The sequence below is a fragment of the Triturus cristatus genome, chromosome 7 (genome assembly GCF_964204655.1).
Source record: "Triturus cristatus chromosome 7, aTriCri1.1, whole genome shotgun sequence".
Lineage (NCBI taxonomy): Eukaryota > Metazoa > Chordata > Amphibia > Caudata > Salamandridae > Triturus > Triturus cristatus.
This window is the reverse complement of record NC_140590.1, coordinates 46,400,351-46,423,244: the sequence shown is the minus strand read 5'-3', so window position 1 is coordinate 46,423,244 and position 22,894 is coordinate 46,400,351. Positions and strand designations below refer to the sequence as shown.

The following is a 22,894-nucleotide window of genomic DNA, read 5'->3' as shown; positions in this document are numbered from 1 at the left end:
AGCTAGTTCAACTTCCAACTGGTTACAATCAGATTATTTCATACCATGAAGGATTGGCTTGGTTCTCAGTGCTACTGAGTTATGGTCCAGCACAGAAATATTCTTCAGCTCCTGATGGCACTAATAGACAGCAAGAGATCCACATTATTGTAAAGAGAATGAGGTGATGGTTACAATTATCCTTTTACCAGGGACACTGACTGAATCACAAATTAACTATAGTGTCTGCAAACAAACCTATATTTGCTCTACTAGTGGGGGCATTTCTCAGTCACAAAAAACAATATTTTTGTGCTGTAACCTCTTCTCAGAGTACAAAGGATCTCTGCAGACTAGTGGAATATATATGTCGAGCTCTGCTTACCAACCTCTGTTTAAGTTCAGAGACAAGCGTGACTGTACCCTCTCTCGCTTACTTCACCATTACAGAAACTGCTCAACATGACCTTATGCACTTCATAACTAACCAGACCCCAGTTTTTGTTCCAACTGATAGAGAATACTTTCATATATTTTGTGACTGCTCCAATAGGAAGGTCTGCAAGAATATACAATAGGGGTGAAAGTATAAAACTCCTGCCTGATACTCTCCAGGAGGCCATGCATTATTAGCAAGTGGTAGGGAAAGCTGGAGAAATCACACTAGGTTCCTGTAAGAGAATAACAATTGCCTATTACTGAAATGTCCTGATACCCAATCTGACAGCAAGTCTTGGTTTACTGGGCCGAGATGGTGCTGGGTATTCTGGATGACAAAAGTTGGACAGTTTGCAGACAGTTCCTCAATCTTGACTAGTAGGGGGTTGGGGAGGGCAATAGTAATGTAATTAGGAATGTAAAAACCACTATGACATGTAGAATCAATTTGTGAATTTAAAGCAAAAACTATCATACACAACGAATGCGATTCAATAGGAAGAAAAGTCAAAGGTAAACTGTTAAATACCAAAAAGGTAAAGATTAGCAGCTATGGAGAAAGTAACACTTTGCTCTCCTAGTCTAATGGCGGTTCATTTTTTGCTCCATCACACTGCAGTTTCTATCCGCCAGACTTTATTCATACTTCACCTCAGCTCAAACCTTCATTTCATGTCCCATCTTTCACTTTCACATGGTTTCTACACTGCACCTTTTTTATCCCACTCGCTATTACTTTCAAGCTTTAAAGTCTTACTCAAGAATACTCTTAAAACAAGTTACTCTATCCATATACCTCCTGCTAATGGATAAATCATGAATTTCTGGAGGGGGAAGGTGGTGATGGGAAATTGAAAAAAGCCCAAGGGCTTTGGAAAAAGACCAACCTTGAATCGCTTGTCCTGTAGAACCTTTTTGATTGCCACCATTTCACCGGAATCGACCAATCGAGCCTGATATACAACTCCAAAGGAGCCATTGCCGATCACTTTTATGTCCGAATATGACACCTCCAGGGGGCGATCAGGCCCCTGCCCAGGCGTTGCTACTACGGTCGTCACTTTGGTGCTGTCACCTACAAAAAGAAAGCAGCCTTCAGAGACAAGCAGTAAAACACAAAGGATTAAGTCCCACCCACAGAGTACCAACGATAAACTGCTGAACAAGTGATCATACTTCAATAAGACCGTGAGCTCACCTGCATAGCGTTACAATGCAACGGGACAGGGAGCACACCCACAAGAAGTTTAAGGACTTTGAGGGGACAGGACCATGAATTCATGAACAAGCCAGGCGGAGAGGAACCATACTTCACTCACAGGGTTCAGATTCCTACATGAACATCATTCAGAATTCATAGACAACCTAGGTACAACAATCAGGCTTAATGAGGGCCTAAGAAAAAAGTATCAATTCCCAGAACTTGAGGCCTCAAGGAAAAAGAAGGCACAACAGGTTTAAAAAAACAAATGTATATAAAATAAGATGTGCTTAGCTATTGTAACGCTACAATGGAGGAGTGCTCAAGCCCTGCTTGACACAGTTGATATAACAGCAAGATTTACATCTCAAAAGGAAGTAAGCATTTGGAACATTCTGCACGTTGTGTCCCACAGGTACCAATGACAGCCAAATAGGACCTGCAAGAACCTACTTGAATAACGAATCCTGCTATACAAGGAATGGGTAAGATCTTCAAAGATCAAGGTAAGAGGGCTACCTTCCATGGACATCTAAACTACTACAGCCAGACAGGTCTGCATAAATTAACAGAGGTGCACTACTACTTAACCACAGCTTTTCCTAATGCAAAGCCTCTTGGCCTAAACATAGAGAGATATGCCTGTAAATCCACAACAGCAGATCAGCATCTGTATTAGTACAGTAGAAGAGTGTTGTGGTACAATTCTTCGGCCTCAGCTATAAACAGCCCCAAAGCAAGCCACTTGTTCATATTACCAAGCCCGCCTTCCAGTAGAAGCTGGCTGGTGTCAAGTGTAAACAACCCTAGCCCTCCTTACAGATCCAGGTGTCCGACTGATTACAGCATTCAGATTACAATGCCGTCCTTCAGCCAACTTCTTGATACATGCTTCCTCGGATAAGCATCCATATAGTTGCCCCACTGGCTTTAGCCATGGCTATAGCCACTGCATGTTTATACCCTTCCACAAGCCTCTTCCGCGGCATCTAGAAAAGTGTAGGACCCACCAGTGTTACTGGGTGACATGTGTCTCACCCAGACATGCAGTTCTGACTTTTGCATGCCATACATATTTTATCAAACAGTTCTGCCTGTTTTATCATTAGCTTATATTTTGATTACTGCTTACGTTAAAAGTCCGTCACAAGCTTTCTTTCCTACAAGCACAAGCTTAGAGATCAGACAGTGAATCATACTTCTTAGTAGCAACAAGAAATGATTATTTGTTTTCAAGAACATAATTATAATTTAACAGACACTTGCCACATTTAACCTCAGCGAATTTAAATACCAAACCTCTGCTCATGGATGAGACCGCGCAAACAAGGGTACCTTAGCCAGTGGCAGTAGGACATACACCTCAACCACAACGTGAAACTCTGTAACAAATGTTGGATCATTGGTAATGTATTTACTAGGAACAGACAGCATGTCAAAACTCCTGGACTCAAATGCTCTTGCTTCATACAGTGAGAGTGCCCATGATTAGTCCATAGACCATTAATGCAATGATTGGAAAATACCAAACTAAATGTGATAAAAACAAGCATTTGCAATCCAATAGGTCTCGCATCTGTGAGACTTTGAGCTACTGGCATTGTAAATGACAAACCTTTATCTATGTGTTGGTTTTGAAAACAAATAAAAGGCATGGTCATTTACAAATCCAATAGCTTAAAATTTCGCAAATGCAAGACAGATTGCATTGCAAATGCTTTTTTAGGACTTGTGCCCTGCGCTTACTTATTACATTGCAAAAATGACTATTATAGTATCTTAAAAGTACATTGAATCATTGCACCTTTGATCATTTATCTCCGATGCATTATATACATAATGCAAAAAAAAAAAAAAAATGTAGCAGACATTTTTTAGGTAGGACTTAAAATAGAAGCCAAAAGGATTAGCTTTGCAATGCTTGCTTTTTCTTGCAGCCTAGTGTCCTTCTATTGCAGTTTATGCAGCGTGCCTTACATCTATAATCGGGACGTTAATCGGATTTTTATACTGGAAACAAGGAGGCTAGAATGTACGGCTCAGTTTCAAAGCGCATGCGCATAAAAGGGGTCTGTGCCTTCATTCTAGAGGAAAATCTGTGGATACACAAGATGCATATTTTCTACAGATGTTAGTCCACAGCCCAGCGCGAGCCATGTGATGGTTTAGACAGTGCATGCGCGCCAGAGAAGGTCAGGCCAGACTAGAGGAATCCGAAGCGGTCGGCAGGGAGCAGGAAGGTGCAGGGCCCTGTCACGTCCCAGGGGGAGCCTGCAGAACTCTCCCATTCCTACCCCCATTAACGCCGCAATCGATAGAACAGATAGTCAATTCATTTAAAGTGACAGTTTGATCCGTGGAAGATTCATTTAATTAGTAAACAGGTCAGCAAAGAAGGGATGTTGAGAATGATCGTCCCAGGATGCAAAACACCAGCACGCGGAGACCAAAAGGCACATCAATGCAGGGCGAGGTAGGGTGTAATGCGGGGGCACTAACGACTAAAAGTGCTGTTAAAATTAGGGGTTATTGATGGGAAAAGAAAAGGGAACAAAAGAGGCAAAAGAAAAAAAATAGCATAAGTTTGTCAGGTAAAAAATAAAAGCACTTAAATGGACAAAGAATACCAACATTTTGTAGCTTATCAACCTACACTACATCCGTTTATGCATGAACGATGCTAACTGCTGGTTGACCTCGGTAGATAGAGTGCCTTCTGCGAGACTTTCTAAAGTAATGGGTGCATATGCTCGTGAGATGGGAGGAGATTAAACTGCATGCTGCAGGGGTCTTATTTAATTTAATGCACCTAAAAATAGAGTGACCAGGAAAGAAGACCTCTGTACGTAACGTGCGGGACACAGATGGCGATTCACGGAACTGTAAGAAGTTTGGTCTTCCTACAGGCACTTGTGGTGCATGCATTTACAGTGATCAAGGAAGAGAAAAATGTAAAGGAAAGCGAGCGAAAAAGGAAGTGGGTCAAACAGGAAAGAAAACGCAGATGTAAGAGCACAGTGTGAAGAGAGCAGGAAGAAAAGTTGGGGAAACGAGTTAGGTAATGAATGGGAAACATGAACTGAGACAGGAGTAAAAGGCGACGCGGTGTAACGAACCTTGCGGGCGAACAGCGCTTTTTCGCTGTGCCCGATACATAGTACTACAGAGACGCCGTGCGCGTGCCTGGCTGCGCTCCATGAGCGAGGGGAAGGGCATAGCAGAAAGCAAGGGGCGAGAGACGGGGGGGTGGGGGGGGGGGGGGGGGGGGAGAACACGAACGAATATCACAACTGAGCCGTACACGTGCACATCTCCTGTCCCGGTACATGCACATCTCCAGCCCCGCTTCGGCAACAAAACCAACAGTAGGTCTCGCCAAGGCCAACAGCGCATGCGCCGCATCGCTAGGGGAGACCTAAAAAACCCTTCTGGATCTCTCGAAGGACACAAACAGGTGTGCTATGCCTAAATGTCCCAAGAAACTAACTACACAGTGATGCTTCCAGAGGATTCAGGATGAACGCTGAGCATCCCCAGCAGATTTACGGATAAAATTGATTCAGCATTTCACAATGATATATATATATATAAATTAGTGCCCTTGATATACGCTAAGCAAACCACAGCCAAGGCAAAAGGCAGAGAAAGCGAGCCACAAGAGGAGACAAAATGCAAAGGAAAAATAGAAGAGAGGCAAAACCACACGTCTGACTACTAATTATCTTTTTGGCAGGTGTTGAAACAACTGAAAGGCCGTAAGCACTTGGAGCCAACTGCTATGCTTTCGTATTCGGATGATCAGTATTCTTGATATTGACAGGAGGGGATGGTGCAAGCCAACACTGACCAATTCCAAGGATAGGACGAGTGACCAAACGGAGTACGGGACAAAGTAGAACTACCAGAGTCAAACCTCTGACAAAGGTCAGCCTCATCAGAGGTGCTTCAGGCAGACCTGTAAACAATAAAGAGAAAGGTTTGGAACAGAGGGCTCTCTTCAAGAAGAAAAACAAGCATTTGCAATGCAATAGGTCTCGCAGTTACACGAGTTAAAGCTATTGGCATTGTAAATGACAATGCCAATAGGCATTGTTATTTGCAATGTCAATAGCTCAAACTCGCGTAAATGCGAGACCTAATGCATTGCAAATGCTTGTTTCTTTTTCTGTCACCTTAGTACATCAGATTATATCAGTGCATTGAGAAGTATTTTTGAAAAGTGATAAATTACAAACATGACTTTACAAACATTCATGTTTCCACCCACCCTGACAGCAATGCCAGTCGTGAACTAAGAGGCAAGTCAGTTATGTGCGCCTTTTGGGCAGTCTGGGTTGCTATTATACTAGAAATACATGCTTCGCCTCATATACACCCACCTTATCTCTCCCTGCCCCCTCGACAGCCACCCTGCTGGCTTCAATGTGGCCCTCGGTCAGGTCATAGACCAAACTTTTTGACCCCTGGGAAAATGTTTGCGAATACTCAGGTTTTGGAACATGTTACCTCTTGTCAGTAGATGAAGAGTCCATCGTTTTTAAATAGATTCATTTGGCGAATGGTTTATAAACAAAAGTAGGTACCAATAAAAACTTACTAAACTCTGCAAGCCATATTGGAAGTTTCGATACACGTTCTTGCACATCACGAACACTTTGAGTTGTATTTAGAAGATGTTTTATTGTGCACAGATCCTTATCTGGTTAGACAGCAGGACGCATCACGTGTCTGTTGGCACTGTCTTGTAATTTGCACTTTCCATTCATAAAGCATGTGACGAAGGAAGCCGGGGTTACATCGTGACACTCCTGGAGGCGACAATAAAGGGATGCGAACAAAACGCGCGGCGGACCCTTTAAGAAGAAAAAGGCGGGTCCAGCAAAAAGGAAGCCGGGCACATTCTTATCGCCGACGCCCCTGGACCAAAAGCTAAAGTAGAAGAGGACCGTGAAAAAAAAGAGAAATTCTCGTCGTTGAAACCCCCTCGTCGCCGAAGGTCCGAGAGGTGTTGTTGTCCTTCTCGTTCTTACTTCACCGGGGGGAGACTCGGTCGTTCTTTGTGAGCCGCTGAAAAATCGCCGACGGGCTGAAAGGGGGAAGTTAGAAGGGACGGGGCTTTTGCTGGATGGGAAGAAGACAGACGTTGAGGACGAAAGTGCGCCACAGACAGCCCCGGCGCCCGGCCAGAGGGGCGCGAGAGCACCCAGCGCGAGCTCAGGAGGGCACAGGTGAGCGCGCGCGCCCCCCCCGTCAAGCGGCAGCGGGTGTGCAGAGGTAGCGCGAGGGCCCCTGCGGGTGAGGAGAAGGAGGGCGCGCGCCAGAGACCATCCGGCGCTGGTGGCGGCCGGGGTCGAGGCTTGAGACGCAGTGGCCCCGGCTGCAGCCAAGGGGGCAGAGCTCGGTGCAGCCTGCGTGGAGGCGAGAAGTTGTGTGTTGAGCCATGGGAAATTGAAACAAGTGTCTTGTGATGAAATCGTTCACAAGTGGCGAGCCTTCAGTTTCATTAATGTGTCACTCGCAGTATTCGATAGAGACGTGTTAAAAGTGGGAGCACGCAAGATCGCTTTGAATTGTGTTGAGCAAAAGGGTTACATTTTAAAAAGATAATTTAGACTGTAAATCATCAGTTATGCACCATCAATGTCCGTTCCTACTCGCTTTGTTGCTGCCCGTCGTTTTACATTTTTCATTTGAAGCACTTTGCAACCGTTTTTGGCATCTAAATATGACACACAAGGCATATAAACCACGGCAGGGAAAGGGTTCATTAAATTACTCATGTTCTGCTGTTACTGAAACATATTGTTCTATTCAAGCCCACTGCGTTCCAGTGACAAACAAGCCAAAAACAGGGAGGCTGGCGATTACACAAAAGGGTTCATTATAAGGGAAGGCACATACAAAACGTGGTTTGCAGGAGCTTATTCTAAAAGCAAAGTACTTTAATAGGTAACAGGCCAATAAACAGGGAGGCTGGTGAGGACGAAAGTGAAACTGCATACTGGCTTGCTGAGGGAAGGGAGACAGGAGATGTGCACGCCGCGTGGCTGTAGGCGCGTTCACCAACTCAAATCCGCCGAGACCATGCGCGTGCCCATCTCCTGTCCCACTTCCGAGGCAAGTCAGCAACAATAGATCTCGCTGGCGACAGCGCTTCGCGCTGCGTTCGCCAGGCGAGACCTAAAAACGGCTGAATTAGCCAGTAGAAAACAGCATGTGCCTACTGGAAAGGACATGAGAAGTGATGATTCCAGAAAGCATGCTTAAGTCACAGCATTCGGCCAGAATCTACCATAGAATCTGTAGACAAGACAGACCAATGAATGCATTCAATGCGGAGACCACCCCCCCCCCCCAACCCAATTAAATACCTGGGTTCCCAAGAGACAGACATATTGCTCATGACTAAGACAGTCTGGCTGATGGCTGGCCAGCTTCAGGGCGATGCAAATGGCAGAGAGCAATAATAGTCGCAACATTTTACCCCCTTAGTACCAAGACTGATGGGACAAATATGCACACTCCGGCAAACTAAGCCGCATAATTCCTGTCAAGAGTGAACCATAGGATCAAGCATAGAATCCACTAAAGTCAAAAGATCGGCATAACATAAAATTAATTCTTACTGAACTCCAATATCATCCTAAATCAAACCCCTCTCTTTTCCCGGTTGTTAAGCCAGACAGGCAGTAGAAAAGTACTGGAATATGGAAACATCAACTAACACCAACAAAACCGAGCTGTGCAGAATGTTCACAGTACTAGACTTCAGACAAATTAAAAATAACTCTTGAAAAGGGTATTTTAGCAAATGCAAGGTAATCCAATCACGATATGTGACAACATGCCTAAATTATAGCTCTGGCTGTAATCAATTAGTAGGTTTGTACAGCGCTTCTTGTCACCCATGAGGGTATCCAGGCACTGGCAGGGTCCAGTTGATAAGCCAAATAGCCCGGTCTTCAGAAATTTTCGGGACTCTGGAAGAGATGGGGGAAGTCCCTAGATGAAAGGGGTAGTTTGTTCCATGTCTGCTAGGTGGGAAAAGGAACAGTGTAGGCATCTCCTACATCTGATGCAGGGGTAAGTGTTGGAGAAAGGGATGCAGAGGGGAGGTGTCTGGGGGGCTAGTGAAGTTCAGGCAGTGGTTCAAGTAGGCCGGTCTGCAATTGTGCAGGGCCTTGTATCAGACCTCAAAACATCATAAAGTGTTACTAGACCTGCAGGTCTAGTGACTTAAATAACCCACTCAACCCAATTGTGATATTCTTGACCCATAGACTGGTTTCAAATTATGAGATCATAGGCAAATATATCAATTCACTAAGTCGCCATTTTCTGCACTGGGGGGCATTGGGAGATCCGTGTGGCGTCCCCCAAAGCTGACTTGCACAAGACCTGCCAGGGCCACGGCCGGAGATTTGCTTCCAAGATGGCAGCGGCCACAAGAGCAGCCTGGCACACAATGGCCACCCTTCACTGCCCAAAGAACCTCCTCGGAGCACGGGACTTCCCAGGTGCCATAAAGGACACTTTCCACATCACCCAAGATGGGGGCAACCACACAACAGCGAATAGAACAAGTTGGCCTGCAGTCCTAGCCCTCGGCTCTGGCCGCCTGTTGAGCTCGGGGTATAGCTGGGGAGCCTTACCAGGTCATACGACCAGATCATGCCGCCAAAGGAAGCTGTTGGCCGCGGTGGCTTACAGGGCAGATCCTAGGTCCTGTGTAGTCTCCCACAGGTGTTGAGCACCTTCCCAGCTGAGAAGCGCCTGATTAGCAACCCCTCCGTGTGCGCAGACCTGGAGGTGCTGCCCTAAAGAGAAACCCTGTATTGCGACTGCTGGTGCTGAAAATGGAGATGAGGGCTGACGCCCTTGTGGACCCTTCGGAAGCACACGCTCGTCTACAGAAACCTTGAGCTCGATTGCTGGGTTGCATGGACTGTCCTCACTCAACACTGCCCGAGGACTCAACACTTTTGGGGGCTTGTTCCACCCATCCTGAGGGGGAGGAAGCACGGCCCGCCAGCCAAGACACTACTGCTAGGGGCCAGCAGAGCGCCTACCAGGTGGAGATTGTTCACTTACCAATCCCCCCCCGAACATTCATGACCCTTTGGCACCCAGACAGGTTGGTTAGCCATGGGTCCCTTACGTTCGAGGAAGTGGGTCTCGACCTCCGGGTAGCTGGCCACAGAGGCCGTGGAGCTTAGGCCATGGGGGCACCCAAGTGACTGTAAAACCCAACCCCCCGATCAGTCCATGAGACTGCTTATTGCACGCCTTACATTTTCAACAGTGGGTCCACAGCGACAGCGGGGATACGCCCCTTTTGGAAGTAATGGTCTCCCTGCAGTTTCGGCTTTGGTCGAGGTTTGGGACCACAGTGAGTTGTCTGGACCATGGACTGACTAGGTGGCTTTATTCAACGCGGATGCTACACTTTGTAGTAGCATTTCCAAGAACGGCCATGTGAAAGACCAATTCATCTAAATAACCATGTAATGGCATTACTGCCCAATCAACTGAGCACTTTTGATGGTTCTGCAAACGTTCATATATATAAGAAAACGCTATTTAAAACTACTATTTAATAATCAAACGTTTTATTACCACAAGGATGATTTTAACTATTTATATAATCTTAATACATCTAAATCAGGTTTTGCTGTTAATACTTTTATTTCTCTTGCAATAAAGAGAAGGAAAATGTACGCTCATTTAGAAAATGTAAATTATGAATTGGATTAAAATACTATTATAAAAAGCACTGGGTATTATATAGATTATCAAAATTGATGTTTAAAGTACAAATCTCAATTTCACTGTTTATGCCACAAAAACAGCTCCCGAATTGTTCATTATTTGGTTTTACAATATTTCTAGTACTATTTTGATTTTAGGTATCCAAATCGCACAACATTGTATTTATGTGCATCTTTTATGGATTTACTCCATGTAAAGATTTGAATTGACTAGGTGCACCGACCAGAGGGTGCACCGCGGGGGACCTGGGTGTGTCAGACAGCCGCACAGACATTGCAGCATACCACCAAGCTCCACTTACCCTCTAGGAACTGGCCCACGTGCACCTGGTGCTCTGCGTCAGAGTGCCCCCTCAACACTCTTCACCCCCCCCCCCCCAGCCCCCCCCCCCGAGTAGCACCATGAGCAGAATAGGGACTGCATCCCATGTCGCAGAGAAGCCCCAGACCGAGAGTGGACATGGCGCGACAGGCTGAGCTAAGAGTAAACGCTCCCTCAAAGAAAAGCTGACTAGGCTAACTGTGGGAGCCAGGCGGGGGATAGACTTCCTTCCTCCCCCCCCCGCCCTCCATCCCACCACCAGCCCAAAGCACCACACTGATCGAGGACAATGAGGCCCAATTTGCATCTCTCCGAGATGACCTCCAAATTGCTAAGCGAGACCTACCTCAAGAGCTGAAGGAAGTCCAACATGAGCTGGTAGACACTTGTAGGGCCACGAGACAGGCTGGGACGAAGAAATTCAGCAGCTCAAGCAAGAAATGATCAGACTAAAAAAACCAACAGATTGGTTTTCGAGGTCCTTGGTTTGGGCCTGTAAGTCAATCTAGATCCATCATACCAGGGAAGGTTGTAAACGGGGTTTGTATTATTTGAATGTTTTGAATAGATGTATTACAGTGATGACATTTACTCGCAGATGCAGTGTCAATTGGGTCCTTATCCTCCCAACCCCACTTAACAGTAGTCACAGAGTTGCACGACTCCCACAGTGGTTTAGATCCTGCTTTTAGTCTTCATTACACACCAAGGCTGTAATGACAGTTGTATGTCATGGCTCCACCAGGGTGCGCTCACTGACCATACCTGATGACTGATACACTATAAACACCAAGCATCAAAATTCTCTCCTGGAATGGGAGAGGAAATAAAATTAGGGGTGGTCCTGCAATATCTGAAATGGCACTCTCCTGATACAATACTCCTACAGGAGGCAAACATTCAGGGAACAACCCAATATGTAGGCTTTCCTGTTTTCGGTTTCTATTTTTGGTAAATTCTGGTGTTTTTTTTTTCAATACCTTAAAAAAACAGTGGTTATCAGTGGATACACATTCTCGTGCCATTAAAACAGTGTTTTTCCGGTGTTTATGGAATGTTTTGCTTTTAATTATTGCTTGCTTTCTGCACGGATAGTGCATGTGTATACATTGCATGTGTACAGGTTATATGAGGTCCAAATACATTTTCACAAATCTAACTTATTGTAGTACACTATACAATACTTCCATATCAAGTCTTTGGTCATGCGCGCACGTTCTTTCCTTCCTTTGTAAATGTTTATCTGTGAAAAGGCCCTCTCAACATTGGCACTTGAGACTGGAACTGCCAAAACAGCCAGTACACAATTTGCTAACTCTGGCCAATGACATAGCTTTCCATGCCAATATTAGTGCACCTGAAGATTGTGATTGTCTAGGACATGTTCTGCAACATATGCGTTGAATTGGGCACATATGCCCTCAGTTATTGAAGCGGTCAAAAATGTAGCAGTACTATTGTCAAAGTCTGGAGAAAATTCAGAAGGTATCTAGAACTTGTGCAGACTGCCTCAGTGAGGCCTCATTAACTTCAAATGCCATGGTTGGTGAAGGGACATTTGATTATCATTGCAAGCCATTTCCCATAGATAGCAAAATTCAATTTCTTGAATTGCTCCTCAACATTTCTTTGCTTACCAAGTGGCAAGAATTATAACATGGAGCATGTTGCAGTGCTAAAGTCACAAAAAGTGTCGCCCAGCCTACTCTCAAGGAGATGTTTCATATCAACACCAATTACACGGAACACTTGGTGGACAAGGGAGTTTCCAGATTCCAGTATTTTCATTAAGTCCACTACAGCAGTTATGTTTTTCTGTAAAACCCTAAGCATGCAGTAGACTACTTTTTCACATCACTATCAATATGTGAACAAAGATCATCATAGGTCTTGCCTATGACATCACTAAAAGCAACAAGCATTGGCATAGCCAATAGGTCTCGCCTTTGGGACCTTATAAGTGTTTAGCCATGCAACAGTTGATGTTGCACCAAGGATATTGTGCTGCATAACTAAATACTTATAAGGTCCCAAAAGCGAGACCTATTGGCGAGTGAGGGGGAGGGGTTGGTGTAAGGGCAGCAATTTGTTACAGTGCTTGCTTGGTCTCTCGTTTACGACAACTTAGAGACCCCTGAGAGAAGTAGTGTATTCTGAATGTGAGCAGGATATGGTTTCTGAGAATTGCGTGAGACTTTGCTGTTTGGGTGGCATGTGACTTGCTGAGAATTGCCAGACACACACACAGGCATATAGATATCTGGGACTGGAAAATCATTGGGTGTGGCTTATAACAGTTAACACTAAGAAGGCAGGCAGCCGTGCTGGAAAAAACACTGAGAAAAGAACCCAAGAGCCAGCATGGGCTTGGAGCACGCCACGTGCAAAAGAAATACCGAGGGGGAGGAGGACTCTTAATGCGAAGCAGGGGGGGGCAGGGTGGGAGATAGCTCGAAGGCGCATGCTGCGGCGACGCGCAAAGAAACAGAGTCGGAGGGGTGGGGGGAGGGCTCTTAAAGCGAAGCGGAAGGGGGAGGAGAAAGAGCTTGAAAGGAGTTAGAGCACAGCCGCATCGGCAAACATGGATGATCGCATAAGAGGGAAGTCCGTGCACAGGAAAGAGCCAGAGTGCATCAAAGCGGCAGTGGAGTGCCCGCTTGAGAGTGAGGCTGCACCTGCACGATAAGGGAGAGCAGGGACGCGTGCACTAATAGAGCTCGATGCTCACTGCCTGTTTCTGTTGAGTGATGCACATTGGAACGATTCCGGGCACAAGAGTCGCAAAACTCTTGCTGCATTTGACCTCGCAAAAGATGTGGCGGAGACCGGTGTGAGGAGGAGAGGGAAAGGAAGGGAGTCAGGAGCGGAAATGAGATCGCACGCGCGCCTCAAGTAAAAAAAAAAAAAAAGGTGCGCACGCAGCAGAAGTTAAAGTGATCGCGCTCCAGATGGCGCCTCGGGCGCTGAAAGCTGGCGGCTGCGCGCGTGCTCATGCCCACTTACTAAATGTCTCGCAGCGCATGCGCTGGCTCAGGCGAGACCTAAAAATTCCATAAACGGTCGCCACATGGATAATATGGCATTCACAGCCTCTAGGACTGAGAACCACCGGCTAAATGACACCGATAGGATGACTATAATGCCACACAAAGCACAAAATGAGAAATATTTGCATTTTAGTTCCCGGGCATAACGAAACAGTGTACCAGAATAGACTACAAAGTCAATAGCATTCTTTATTAACTCTGAAGATTGTAAAGATGCTTTCAGCATATCATCTAGCAAGTGACAAGGACCTCTTACAGGGAAGCACTTCACCTCAGGTAGCGATTTTGCCAGGTCATCATACAACTTTTTCATATATGTAGCTGAATTACTGCAAATATAAACAATATCGCTCCAATCTTTATTGAACTTGGTGGGAACTTTTTCCAGCAGCATTATAACTGACACTGCGTTCCATGTTTACCAACACCTGATGTCATGTTTTCACCACTATCTCAGATGCTTCGTAACATTCTTTTCACATATACCTGTCACACCACCTTGCATTGAATGTTTAAAGCCTGGGGTGTTTGGCAATTCCCCTACAATCAATACTGACTCGCTAGAAAATGGGGTTGATGTATCAACAGATTTCACCCATTCTCTGTCTGTGGGTAAATGTGATGGTACGTATTGGGAAAGATTCTTTTGAAACCAGCCATTTTACCAATCTGTGAAATCAAAAGTAGCCAAAATATCAAATATTTCCTGATTCTCTACAGTTTTTAAAATAACTAAACAAGCCCCAAACATGCTTCAAAACACTGCATCTTTAGACCAAAGACCACAAAACTGAAATAGCAGAAGGAAGGAGAGACAATATTTTAGTGACATCCCTAAACAACAAAACTCAAGCAGCTTAATGTTAGCCCATTCTTTCTTGTTGCTGCCTTGTATAACAAAGTTACATTATATTGGCCCCGTCAGAAAGAAATAGAAATGACTGTTGCACTCCTCTTTCCCTTTCTTTGAATGGCAATTAGTTTGTGGTTGCGAAGGTGTGTTCAGTGTTTATATGTTTATACTGGTGATGGCTATTTTCCTTTCGGTGGGGTTTTATCAATTATAGGTTTAAACCTAAAACCAGATAGCCTACTAATATGAAATGGAAAGATCGGGGTACAAAATGGTCGCCCATGCCGGCTACACAAAAGGGTTCTAGAGGGGTGGGCATACTTCTTTGCAATTATTTCCCCTTATTATACAACACGTCAAGCACAACACTCATGGGCGATTTGTGGTAGTCAAAGAGTGTTGGGGAGGGACAACTATTTAACAATCTCACTCAACATACCCCCAAGATTACACACTCTGGCGTTTTCGGATCTGGGAACATTCATTCTCCCCCTCCCTGAGGGAGAATTGGTATTGGGAGGGGACTGTAAAGCAGCCCTTTGCAAAAGTAGCGATCGCAAGCCCTCACATCAGCGAGAAAGCCCCAGCAGACCCCTGGCTGGCATTTTGGCCACAATGGGCCTGACTGACACCTGGCAGGCCCTCAACCCTACCACCCACAAGTACACCTTTCACTCGGTAGCCCTGGGTAGTCTATCCGGTATAGATTATATATTCACTTTAGCCCATCAACTTACTCCCTTTAGTGATGTCCATCACCTCACTAGTGATATTTCAGATCACCCTCCAGTATGTGCAATATATGGGTAAATACAGAGGCCGCTGACCACTACTTTGCAGAGAATGAGGGGATGGTCGACTCGGAAGAGGTACTATGGGAGGTATATAAAACTGTTCTAAAAGTGCCATCTATGTGATCTCAGGACATAAGAAAAAGAAAGCTAGGCTAGAATTCCTAGAATGGGAAATCCAGGGATTATGCGACATTGCTTGACTTTAAAGCGAAAATAATAAAATGACGTTGATATTGAGGCCGCAAGGGCTAGATACTACGCAACTTAACACCGCCTCTGAGGTGGGTGATCAAGTCACTATGAGGTAGGTGACCAAGGAGTCAAGCTCCAAACGCGGCTGGACAGAAGAGAAGCATTGTTGCGATGGGTGTTTTAGGTGATAAATTAGGTGGGGGTCCGAGTCAGGGATAGACAGGGCATAGCTGAGGCCTTTTCAGCCTACTATACACAAATAGGTCTTCCACGACAGATTGAGGAAGAACAGGAGTCATCTGACCTCCGTATGCCACATCTTACATCGACCGAAAGGGACCTCCTCTAACAGGACTCGACTGAGAGCGACGTTTCGCAAGACATTCGAGCACTGAATTCAGGGAAGGCGGAAGGCCCTAATAGTCTGCCCATCAAACTATACTTGCTCTCAACAGCTAAAATTGCCCCAGTCCTTTTAGCATGTTTCAGGAAAGTCGATAAGCTGGGGCGCTGCCGGCGGATCAGAGATTAGCGAATATAGCGGTAATCCATAAAGACGGTAAGCTACCTGATGATTGTGGATCTTACAGGCCAATTTCGCCAATGAACGTAGAAGGAAAAAAAATTGCAAAACTGTTACTGACTATTCATTCGGATGCTGGTCCACCCTGACAAGTCCAGCTTTATGCCAGGAAGAAATACTGCACTTAACTTGAGACACTTGCATGGGGTGTTAGGCTGTGTCACCGACACTAGTGTCACTGGATGCACAGATGGCCTTCGAAACAGTGGATGGCCTTTCATGTATGCAGTTTTAGAAAAACAAATCCGGACCACGGTTTTTGGCCTGGGTTCAGCTTCCATACTCTAACCTACTGGCCTAAGTGACAGTGTGTTTGAACAGAGAGCGACCCCTTGTCAGCAACCAAGTGAGTAGAGTACTATCAGTAACCCAAACACATTATCCCTTGATTCACTCAATCAACAAGAACCACCTTATCAATAATGGAATTCTTTTTTTTTTTGTGGGTAAAAAAGCTTTATTGTGCAGAGAAAAAGAGTACAAGCACGGGCCTACAACCTCCTGGGCCGGCCGCTAGTATTCAGAGATGTTTAAGCAGTTCAAAAAACAATGACTGGCCCACAGGGGCTCCGCTAAATTACAGGAGATCAGACTGCACATAAGGGACGTCAGGATACACCCTTTTGTAAAAAAAAAAATTAAATAAAAAACCAAAAAGCAAGGCGAGAAACATTGAAAGGGCGTCTAACCACAGCAGAGGAACTCCACACCCGACCACCATAGGGTGGTCAATAAAAAGGGGGTCTGAGAGGGAGGGGGGGCCACGGGAAAACCAAACCTATACACAGATGAACAAATTAAGTAAGGAACCCTCAAGGATCAGGGGGACAAGGCAACCTCAGACGCATCCACCAGGGGGGGAGAACAGATAGTCCCTCGATACACATTCCACTGACCCCAGATTCTACCCCATGCCCCCGGTTTACCAGGAGCCACATACACCGTCTTCTCCCTGAACATGCACCAGTCCATGTTCTCCTTCCATACGGACACGGTGGGAGGCCGTTGGGAACCCCAAAGCTGCGCAATATCTCTTTGCAATCATGTTCCCAAGGGCCGCCCACCGAGCCTGGGCCGCATTATAGTCATTGGGCTCCCACACATTCAGAACACATCGGCGCACCTCCGGCAGCAGAGCGACCCCAGTGACTCGTTTCATAACATCATGCACCTGGCGCCAATATTCCGCCACCTCGCGGCACTCCCAGAGGATGTGGAGAAAGGTGGCACTGAGCCCGCAGCCACGCTTACAGAGCCCGTCGTCAGAAAACCCCATCGAGACCAAACGGGGACCCGTCACATAGACACGATGGAGAATCTTAAGCTGGACCAGACGGAGACGGGCCGGGATGGCAACCTCCTTAGGGGATGACAGCGCAGACTGCCAGTCCTCGTCATCCAACTCAACCCCATCCCCCGTCCACGCCTCCCGAAGACGCACCAAGAGATCAGCCCGATTATTTATTAGTTTTTTATAAATCAGAGAGATAGTACTGTCAGGCACGTGTGCGTCGAGTATACGGTCCTCGAGAGGCGAAGCAACAGGGACCGTGGTCCCCTCCCCAAAGACAGTGAGTAGGGCGTGCCGAACCTGGGCATAGCGGAAGAACTCCCTTTCACTAAGCTCGTACTCACTCTGAAGCGCCGCAAAGGATTTAACCGCGCCTTTAGCCCATAGGTCCCCCACTCTGCTAATGCCGATCGTATCCCAGTGCTCAAAGCCTTTCGTTGTCCAGAGGCTTCCCAAGCGCTCTGAGGCGAACAAAGGAGTAGCACACGTTAAACGCTCACTCCAGCCCACAGCTACATTCGCCGCCTTCCACACACGTACCGCAATCCTAGTAGGGCCCGTGACGGTCCTCCCGGCAGATCGAGAGTAAAGCACTCTGTTATAGTTACCGCCGGGAAGCAGGAATTTATCCATCTCATATGCCGGGTTCGAACCAGGAGCGTACGTAGCATGGTTAATGGCAGACAGCTGGGAGGCCCAATAGTACCTTCTAATGTCAGGAAGCGCGATGCCCCCGTCATACCAGGGAAGAGTCAGCTTTGCCAAAGCGATACGCGCCCGACCGTCCCAAACCAGTCTCCTCTGCAAACTCTCCACTTACCTAAAGTAGGCCGCCGGAATGATATCGAAGGAGTTCTGGAGTGCGTAAAGAAATCTGGGGAGGGACATCATTTTAAACAGTGCTGCGCGACCAAGTAGAGACAAGGGCAACTTACACCACCGAGCCGTATCCACCCTCAAACGCCGGAGGGCAGACAGGAGATTCTGCTCGTAGCGGACCGCCAGATCCAACGAAACGTACACCCCCAAGTATTTAAAGCCGGATTGAGATGTTTGAATCGGAAGCCGAGGCGGTAAGAGAGGAAGGCCACCGGAGTTAGGATACACGCAAGATTTGAACCAGTTAATTATCAACCCCGAATTCCTCCCGAAGGAAGTAAGGACATCAAAAAGCACATTGAGCGACTTCCGCGGCGAGGTGAGGTACAAAAGAATGTCGTCCGCGTACAACGAGACCCGATCCTCGAAGCCCGGGGCCCACCGGATCCCTCTGATCGAGGGCTCCCAGCGGAGCCAGGCAGCGAGCGGTTCCAAGGCGAGAGCAAAGAGCAGAGGGGACAACGGACACCCCTGCCTAGTACCCCTCCCGAGAGCGAAGGGCCGAGAAACCCGCCCATTGAACACAACCTGAGCCATTGGTCCAGCATAGAGGAGCTTAACCCAACTAATAAATCCCTCCCCAAAGCCAAACTTCGCCAAGACGGCCCAAAGGAATGGCCACTCGATGGTATCAAAGGCCATCGTGGCGTCTAAGGAAACCAATATGGCCGGTTCAGAGAGGTACTCCGCCCTAGCGAGGACGCAGTGTAGACGCCACAAGTTGAGAACGGTATTCCGATGAGGGATAAAGCCGCATTGATCCGGATGTATCAAATCACATATAACTCTCAGCAAGCGATTAGCGAGGACCTTGGCGAGGATTTTCGGTTCGGCATTTAGTAGGGAAATAGGCCTATATGAGGCACAGCGGTCTCGTGGCTTACCGTCCTTGGGAATCACAACTATAGTAGCCAGACGCTGGTCGTCGGGGAGGGAACCCCGCTCGAGCGACTCCAGAAACATACGACGGAGGAAGGGCGCGATTTTATCCGGGCGTAGTTTATACAGTTCAATCGGCAGTCCGTTGGGGCCCATAGCCTTGCCCGAGCGAAGGGAACGAATCGCGGTAGCAATCTCGTCGACAGACAGTGAGGCCTCCATCTGCTCACGGTCCTCGACGGATAAGCCGGGCAAGGCAATATCCCGCAGCAAGAGACGAGAGTCATCCTCATCTCTATCAGACACCGGGGAGTACACCGCCCGGAGGTGGTCCGCAAAACACTCCACAATCTCACCAGGGTCAGTCACACACACTCCATCCAAACTCCGAAGCTCCGGGACCACACGATTCACTCTCTCCGCCTTATCCAACCAAGCAATCAGTTTACCAGCCTTGTCCCCGGCATCATACAACCTACCCTGCTGCTCCCTATACATGGTCTTGGCAGCGTCCATAACAAGAGACTTATATTCAAACTGCTTCAAGCTGAGGGCATGAAGCCCATCCTGAGTGACACCCGTCTCCAAAGCTGCCTCCAGCCCCGATATTTCGATCTCCAGCTTCACCACCGCCTCACTCTTGACCTTCTTAGCCTCCACTATCTGGGATAGGGCATGCCCGCGGAGCACTGCTTTGAAGGCTTCCCACAGGGACACTGAGGACAACACCGACCCCTCATTCTCGAGAAAATACTGATCAATCGACTTAACCAGGCTATCACGAATCTTGGGGTCTCGTAAGTACCAAGGGTTAATAGGGGCGATCCGCCCAGCGGACCGCGTCCCGGTGTCGAAAAGCAACCACAGTGGGGAATGATCAGAGATACCCCGGGCCAGGTGCTTAACCTCTCGAATCCGGGCAGTCTGGGCCGCGGGCATAAGAAAATAATCCAATCTGGAGAGACTCCCATGGGCCCCAGAGTGAAATGTGTACTGACACTGTGTCGGATGCATTAACCTCCAACAATCCACCAGACCGAAGGTATCCAAGAGCCCGCCGAGCCACACCTGGGCAGCAGGGAGGGCCCTGGGCGGGTGGCGATCCAGATCACCCGAAACAACCGAATTAAAATCCCCACCCATAAGCAAAAGACTGTCAGGAAGCTCAAGCAGCATACGACCCAAGTCTGAGAAAGTGGAGTTCTGGAGGCCCGGGGGAACATAAACCGAAACCAAGGAAAGGGACTGTCCCTCCCACCTCCTAGTCAGGGCCGCATAGCGCCCTCTATCGTCTAGGACAACCCTGGTGATCTCTAGCGGAAGTGAAGATCGTAGGAGAATGCCCACCCCTCTAGAGCCAGTGGTGAAACCGGAATGGGCCACGAGTCGGTAGCCCCCCCTGTTCATGGCATGACAAACATTACCAACCAAATGCGTCTCCTGTAAGAATACCACATCAGGAGTCAAACGACGCAAATATTGCAGTACAACCCCCCGTTTGATACGATCCCCCAATCCGTTGACGTTCCAAGACATCAATCTCAACCCGCCCCCCCCCTCATCCCCCCCAGTAGATCAAGGGTCCCCCAGCAAATAGCGCGACACCTGAAACTGAAACAGAGCCAATACCTCGCCTTGAAAACAAAAAACACAAATCCAAACAACCCCTCCCACCCACCAACCCCCCCACCCCCCAAATTCAACTCCCCCCCCCACCCTGCACCCCTGCGGTCCAAAAAACCACCCCAACTTGCAGTGTGCCCGTCGCCCTACAAACCCCATTCTACGAAAAGACCCCGGAGGAGGAGAAGGACCCGTCCCTGCCCGCCCCCAACACAGATCATAATTAAACAAAATGTACAAAAGAAGTAGAACCCCGCCGAACAAAACAAAATGTCAAAGTCAAGGACCAAAAGTCACTCCAAAGGAGGCCCGCCACCCTCGGTACCACCAGAAGGCCCAGGCCGGTCACCCCGGTCCGGCAGAGAATCCAACCAGTCACTCACAGTCGCAGGACAGTCAAAAAAGTTAGTCCGGTCTTCGTATTCCACTCGGAGCCTAGCAGGAAAAAGCATGGAGTACTTAAAACCCAGGTCCCGGAGACGGCGCTTCACCCCCTGGAAGCCCATCCGCTGTTTCTGGACAAGTTGGGTGAAGTCCGGGAAAAAGTTAACGGATGAGTTCTCATATCGGACCGGGCCATGTACCCGTGAGGCCTGCAGAATCGCATCTCGGTTAATCAGGATGATGTATGGCTCGAAAAATTGTTCGGATTAATGACAAAGAATATATATATTTCTCTTTATTGTCATTAATAAGAACAAAAATTTTCGTTTGTTTCTTCCCCTATATATATAGGGGAAGAAACAGACCTGAGAAGCAAAGATCACCTCTGGGTGACACTGGGCTGTATGGTGGCCAAACGCAATATAGCTAAGATGTGGAAGGCTACGTCCACCCAAACTAAGAAGGAATGGATAGCAGGCTGAGAGGGTGGTTTTCAAAAGCAGAGGCTAGCCCAAAAAAATTGACCAAAATTTGGGGAAGTGGAATGAATATAGAGGGATGTTATGCGCACCTATTGATCAATTTTATCCTGTTGATCGGTCTTAAGAAATCATGTATAATGTGCCTGAACAATACTGGAATGTCGGGAGACAAGAGTATATTTAAAGCTTAAAAGCCAGTTGTGTCCAGCCATTGTTGTATTGAGTTGCAATACAGTGTAATAAGATATTTGCTGCGATCGCAATGTTAAGTTTGATTACAATAAAAAGATTTCCCCCCAAAAATAATCTGCAATCAATTTAAACTCAAATCCCCATGCTCTCCTTTAGATCTACAAATGCGGATTAAAAAAAACACAAAAAAGGTTGAGGTGTCTGGAGCAGCGATTGATGGGGTCTTTATTAGCCACACCTCTGTACTCCAGAGCAGCCCAGACCTCTGGTCAGCCCTTCCTTGGTTGGAGGTGAGAGGTGAGCTGTATTTTGGGAACCTCGACCCTCGCTGTGCGCAGCAGCAATGAGTAAGGCTTTCTGGCATCTGCATCATCGATCAGCCTGCAACCAACAGATGTAATTGCCGCATAAAAATATGGTGGAACCTGCTCAGAATTACGCAAACAGTCTGGTCATTAATCACCCTGCTGCAATCTAACTTCCTGTGAGGACATCTGACATTCCTTGAATGCAACTGCAGTGCTCCACCTCTGCACGACTGATCCTCGACGTACCACGCCACGGCCACATCACCCCCCACCTGAGAAACCTGCACTGGCTGCCCAGCAACAAGAGGATATCCTTCAACCTCCTCATCCATGCACACAAGGCACTCCACAAGACCGGCCCAGTCTACCTCTACAAACGACTTTCCTTCTACACCCCCAACTGCCAGCTCCGCTCCGCCGACCTCGCACTCGCCACCGCCCCATGCATCCGAAGAACAACCATCGGCGGGAGGTCCTTCTCCCACCTCGCCGCTAAGACCTGGAACAACCTCCCACTTAACCTATGACAGACCCAAGACCTGATGACCTTCAGGAGGCTACTCAAGACCTGGCTGTTCAATCAGTAGTGCCCCCTCCCCCAGCGCCTTCAGACCCTCACAGGTATGTAGCGCGCTCTACAAATGTTTGATTTTGATTTGATTTTGCAGTAGAGCACCTG

The 22,894-nt window shown here is 47.4% G+C and overlaps 1 protein-coding gene across 1 annotated transcript in view; it reads right to left on the bottom strand.

Moving 5' to 3' along the window:
• Window positions 1–22,894, bottom strand: part of GSK3A (glycogen synthase kinase 3 alpha) — a 393,550-nt gene that overhangs the window by 352,543 nt on the left and 18,113 nt on the right. Inside the window, exon 2 of the mRNA XM_085615588.1 lies at window positions 1,305–1,492. Coding sequence (XP_085471714.1) covers window positions 1,305–1,492 — 188 coding nt within the window. The remainder of the gene's footprint in view (window positions 1–1,304; window positions 1,493–22,894) is intronic.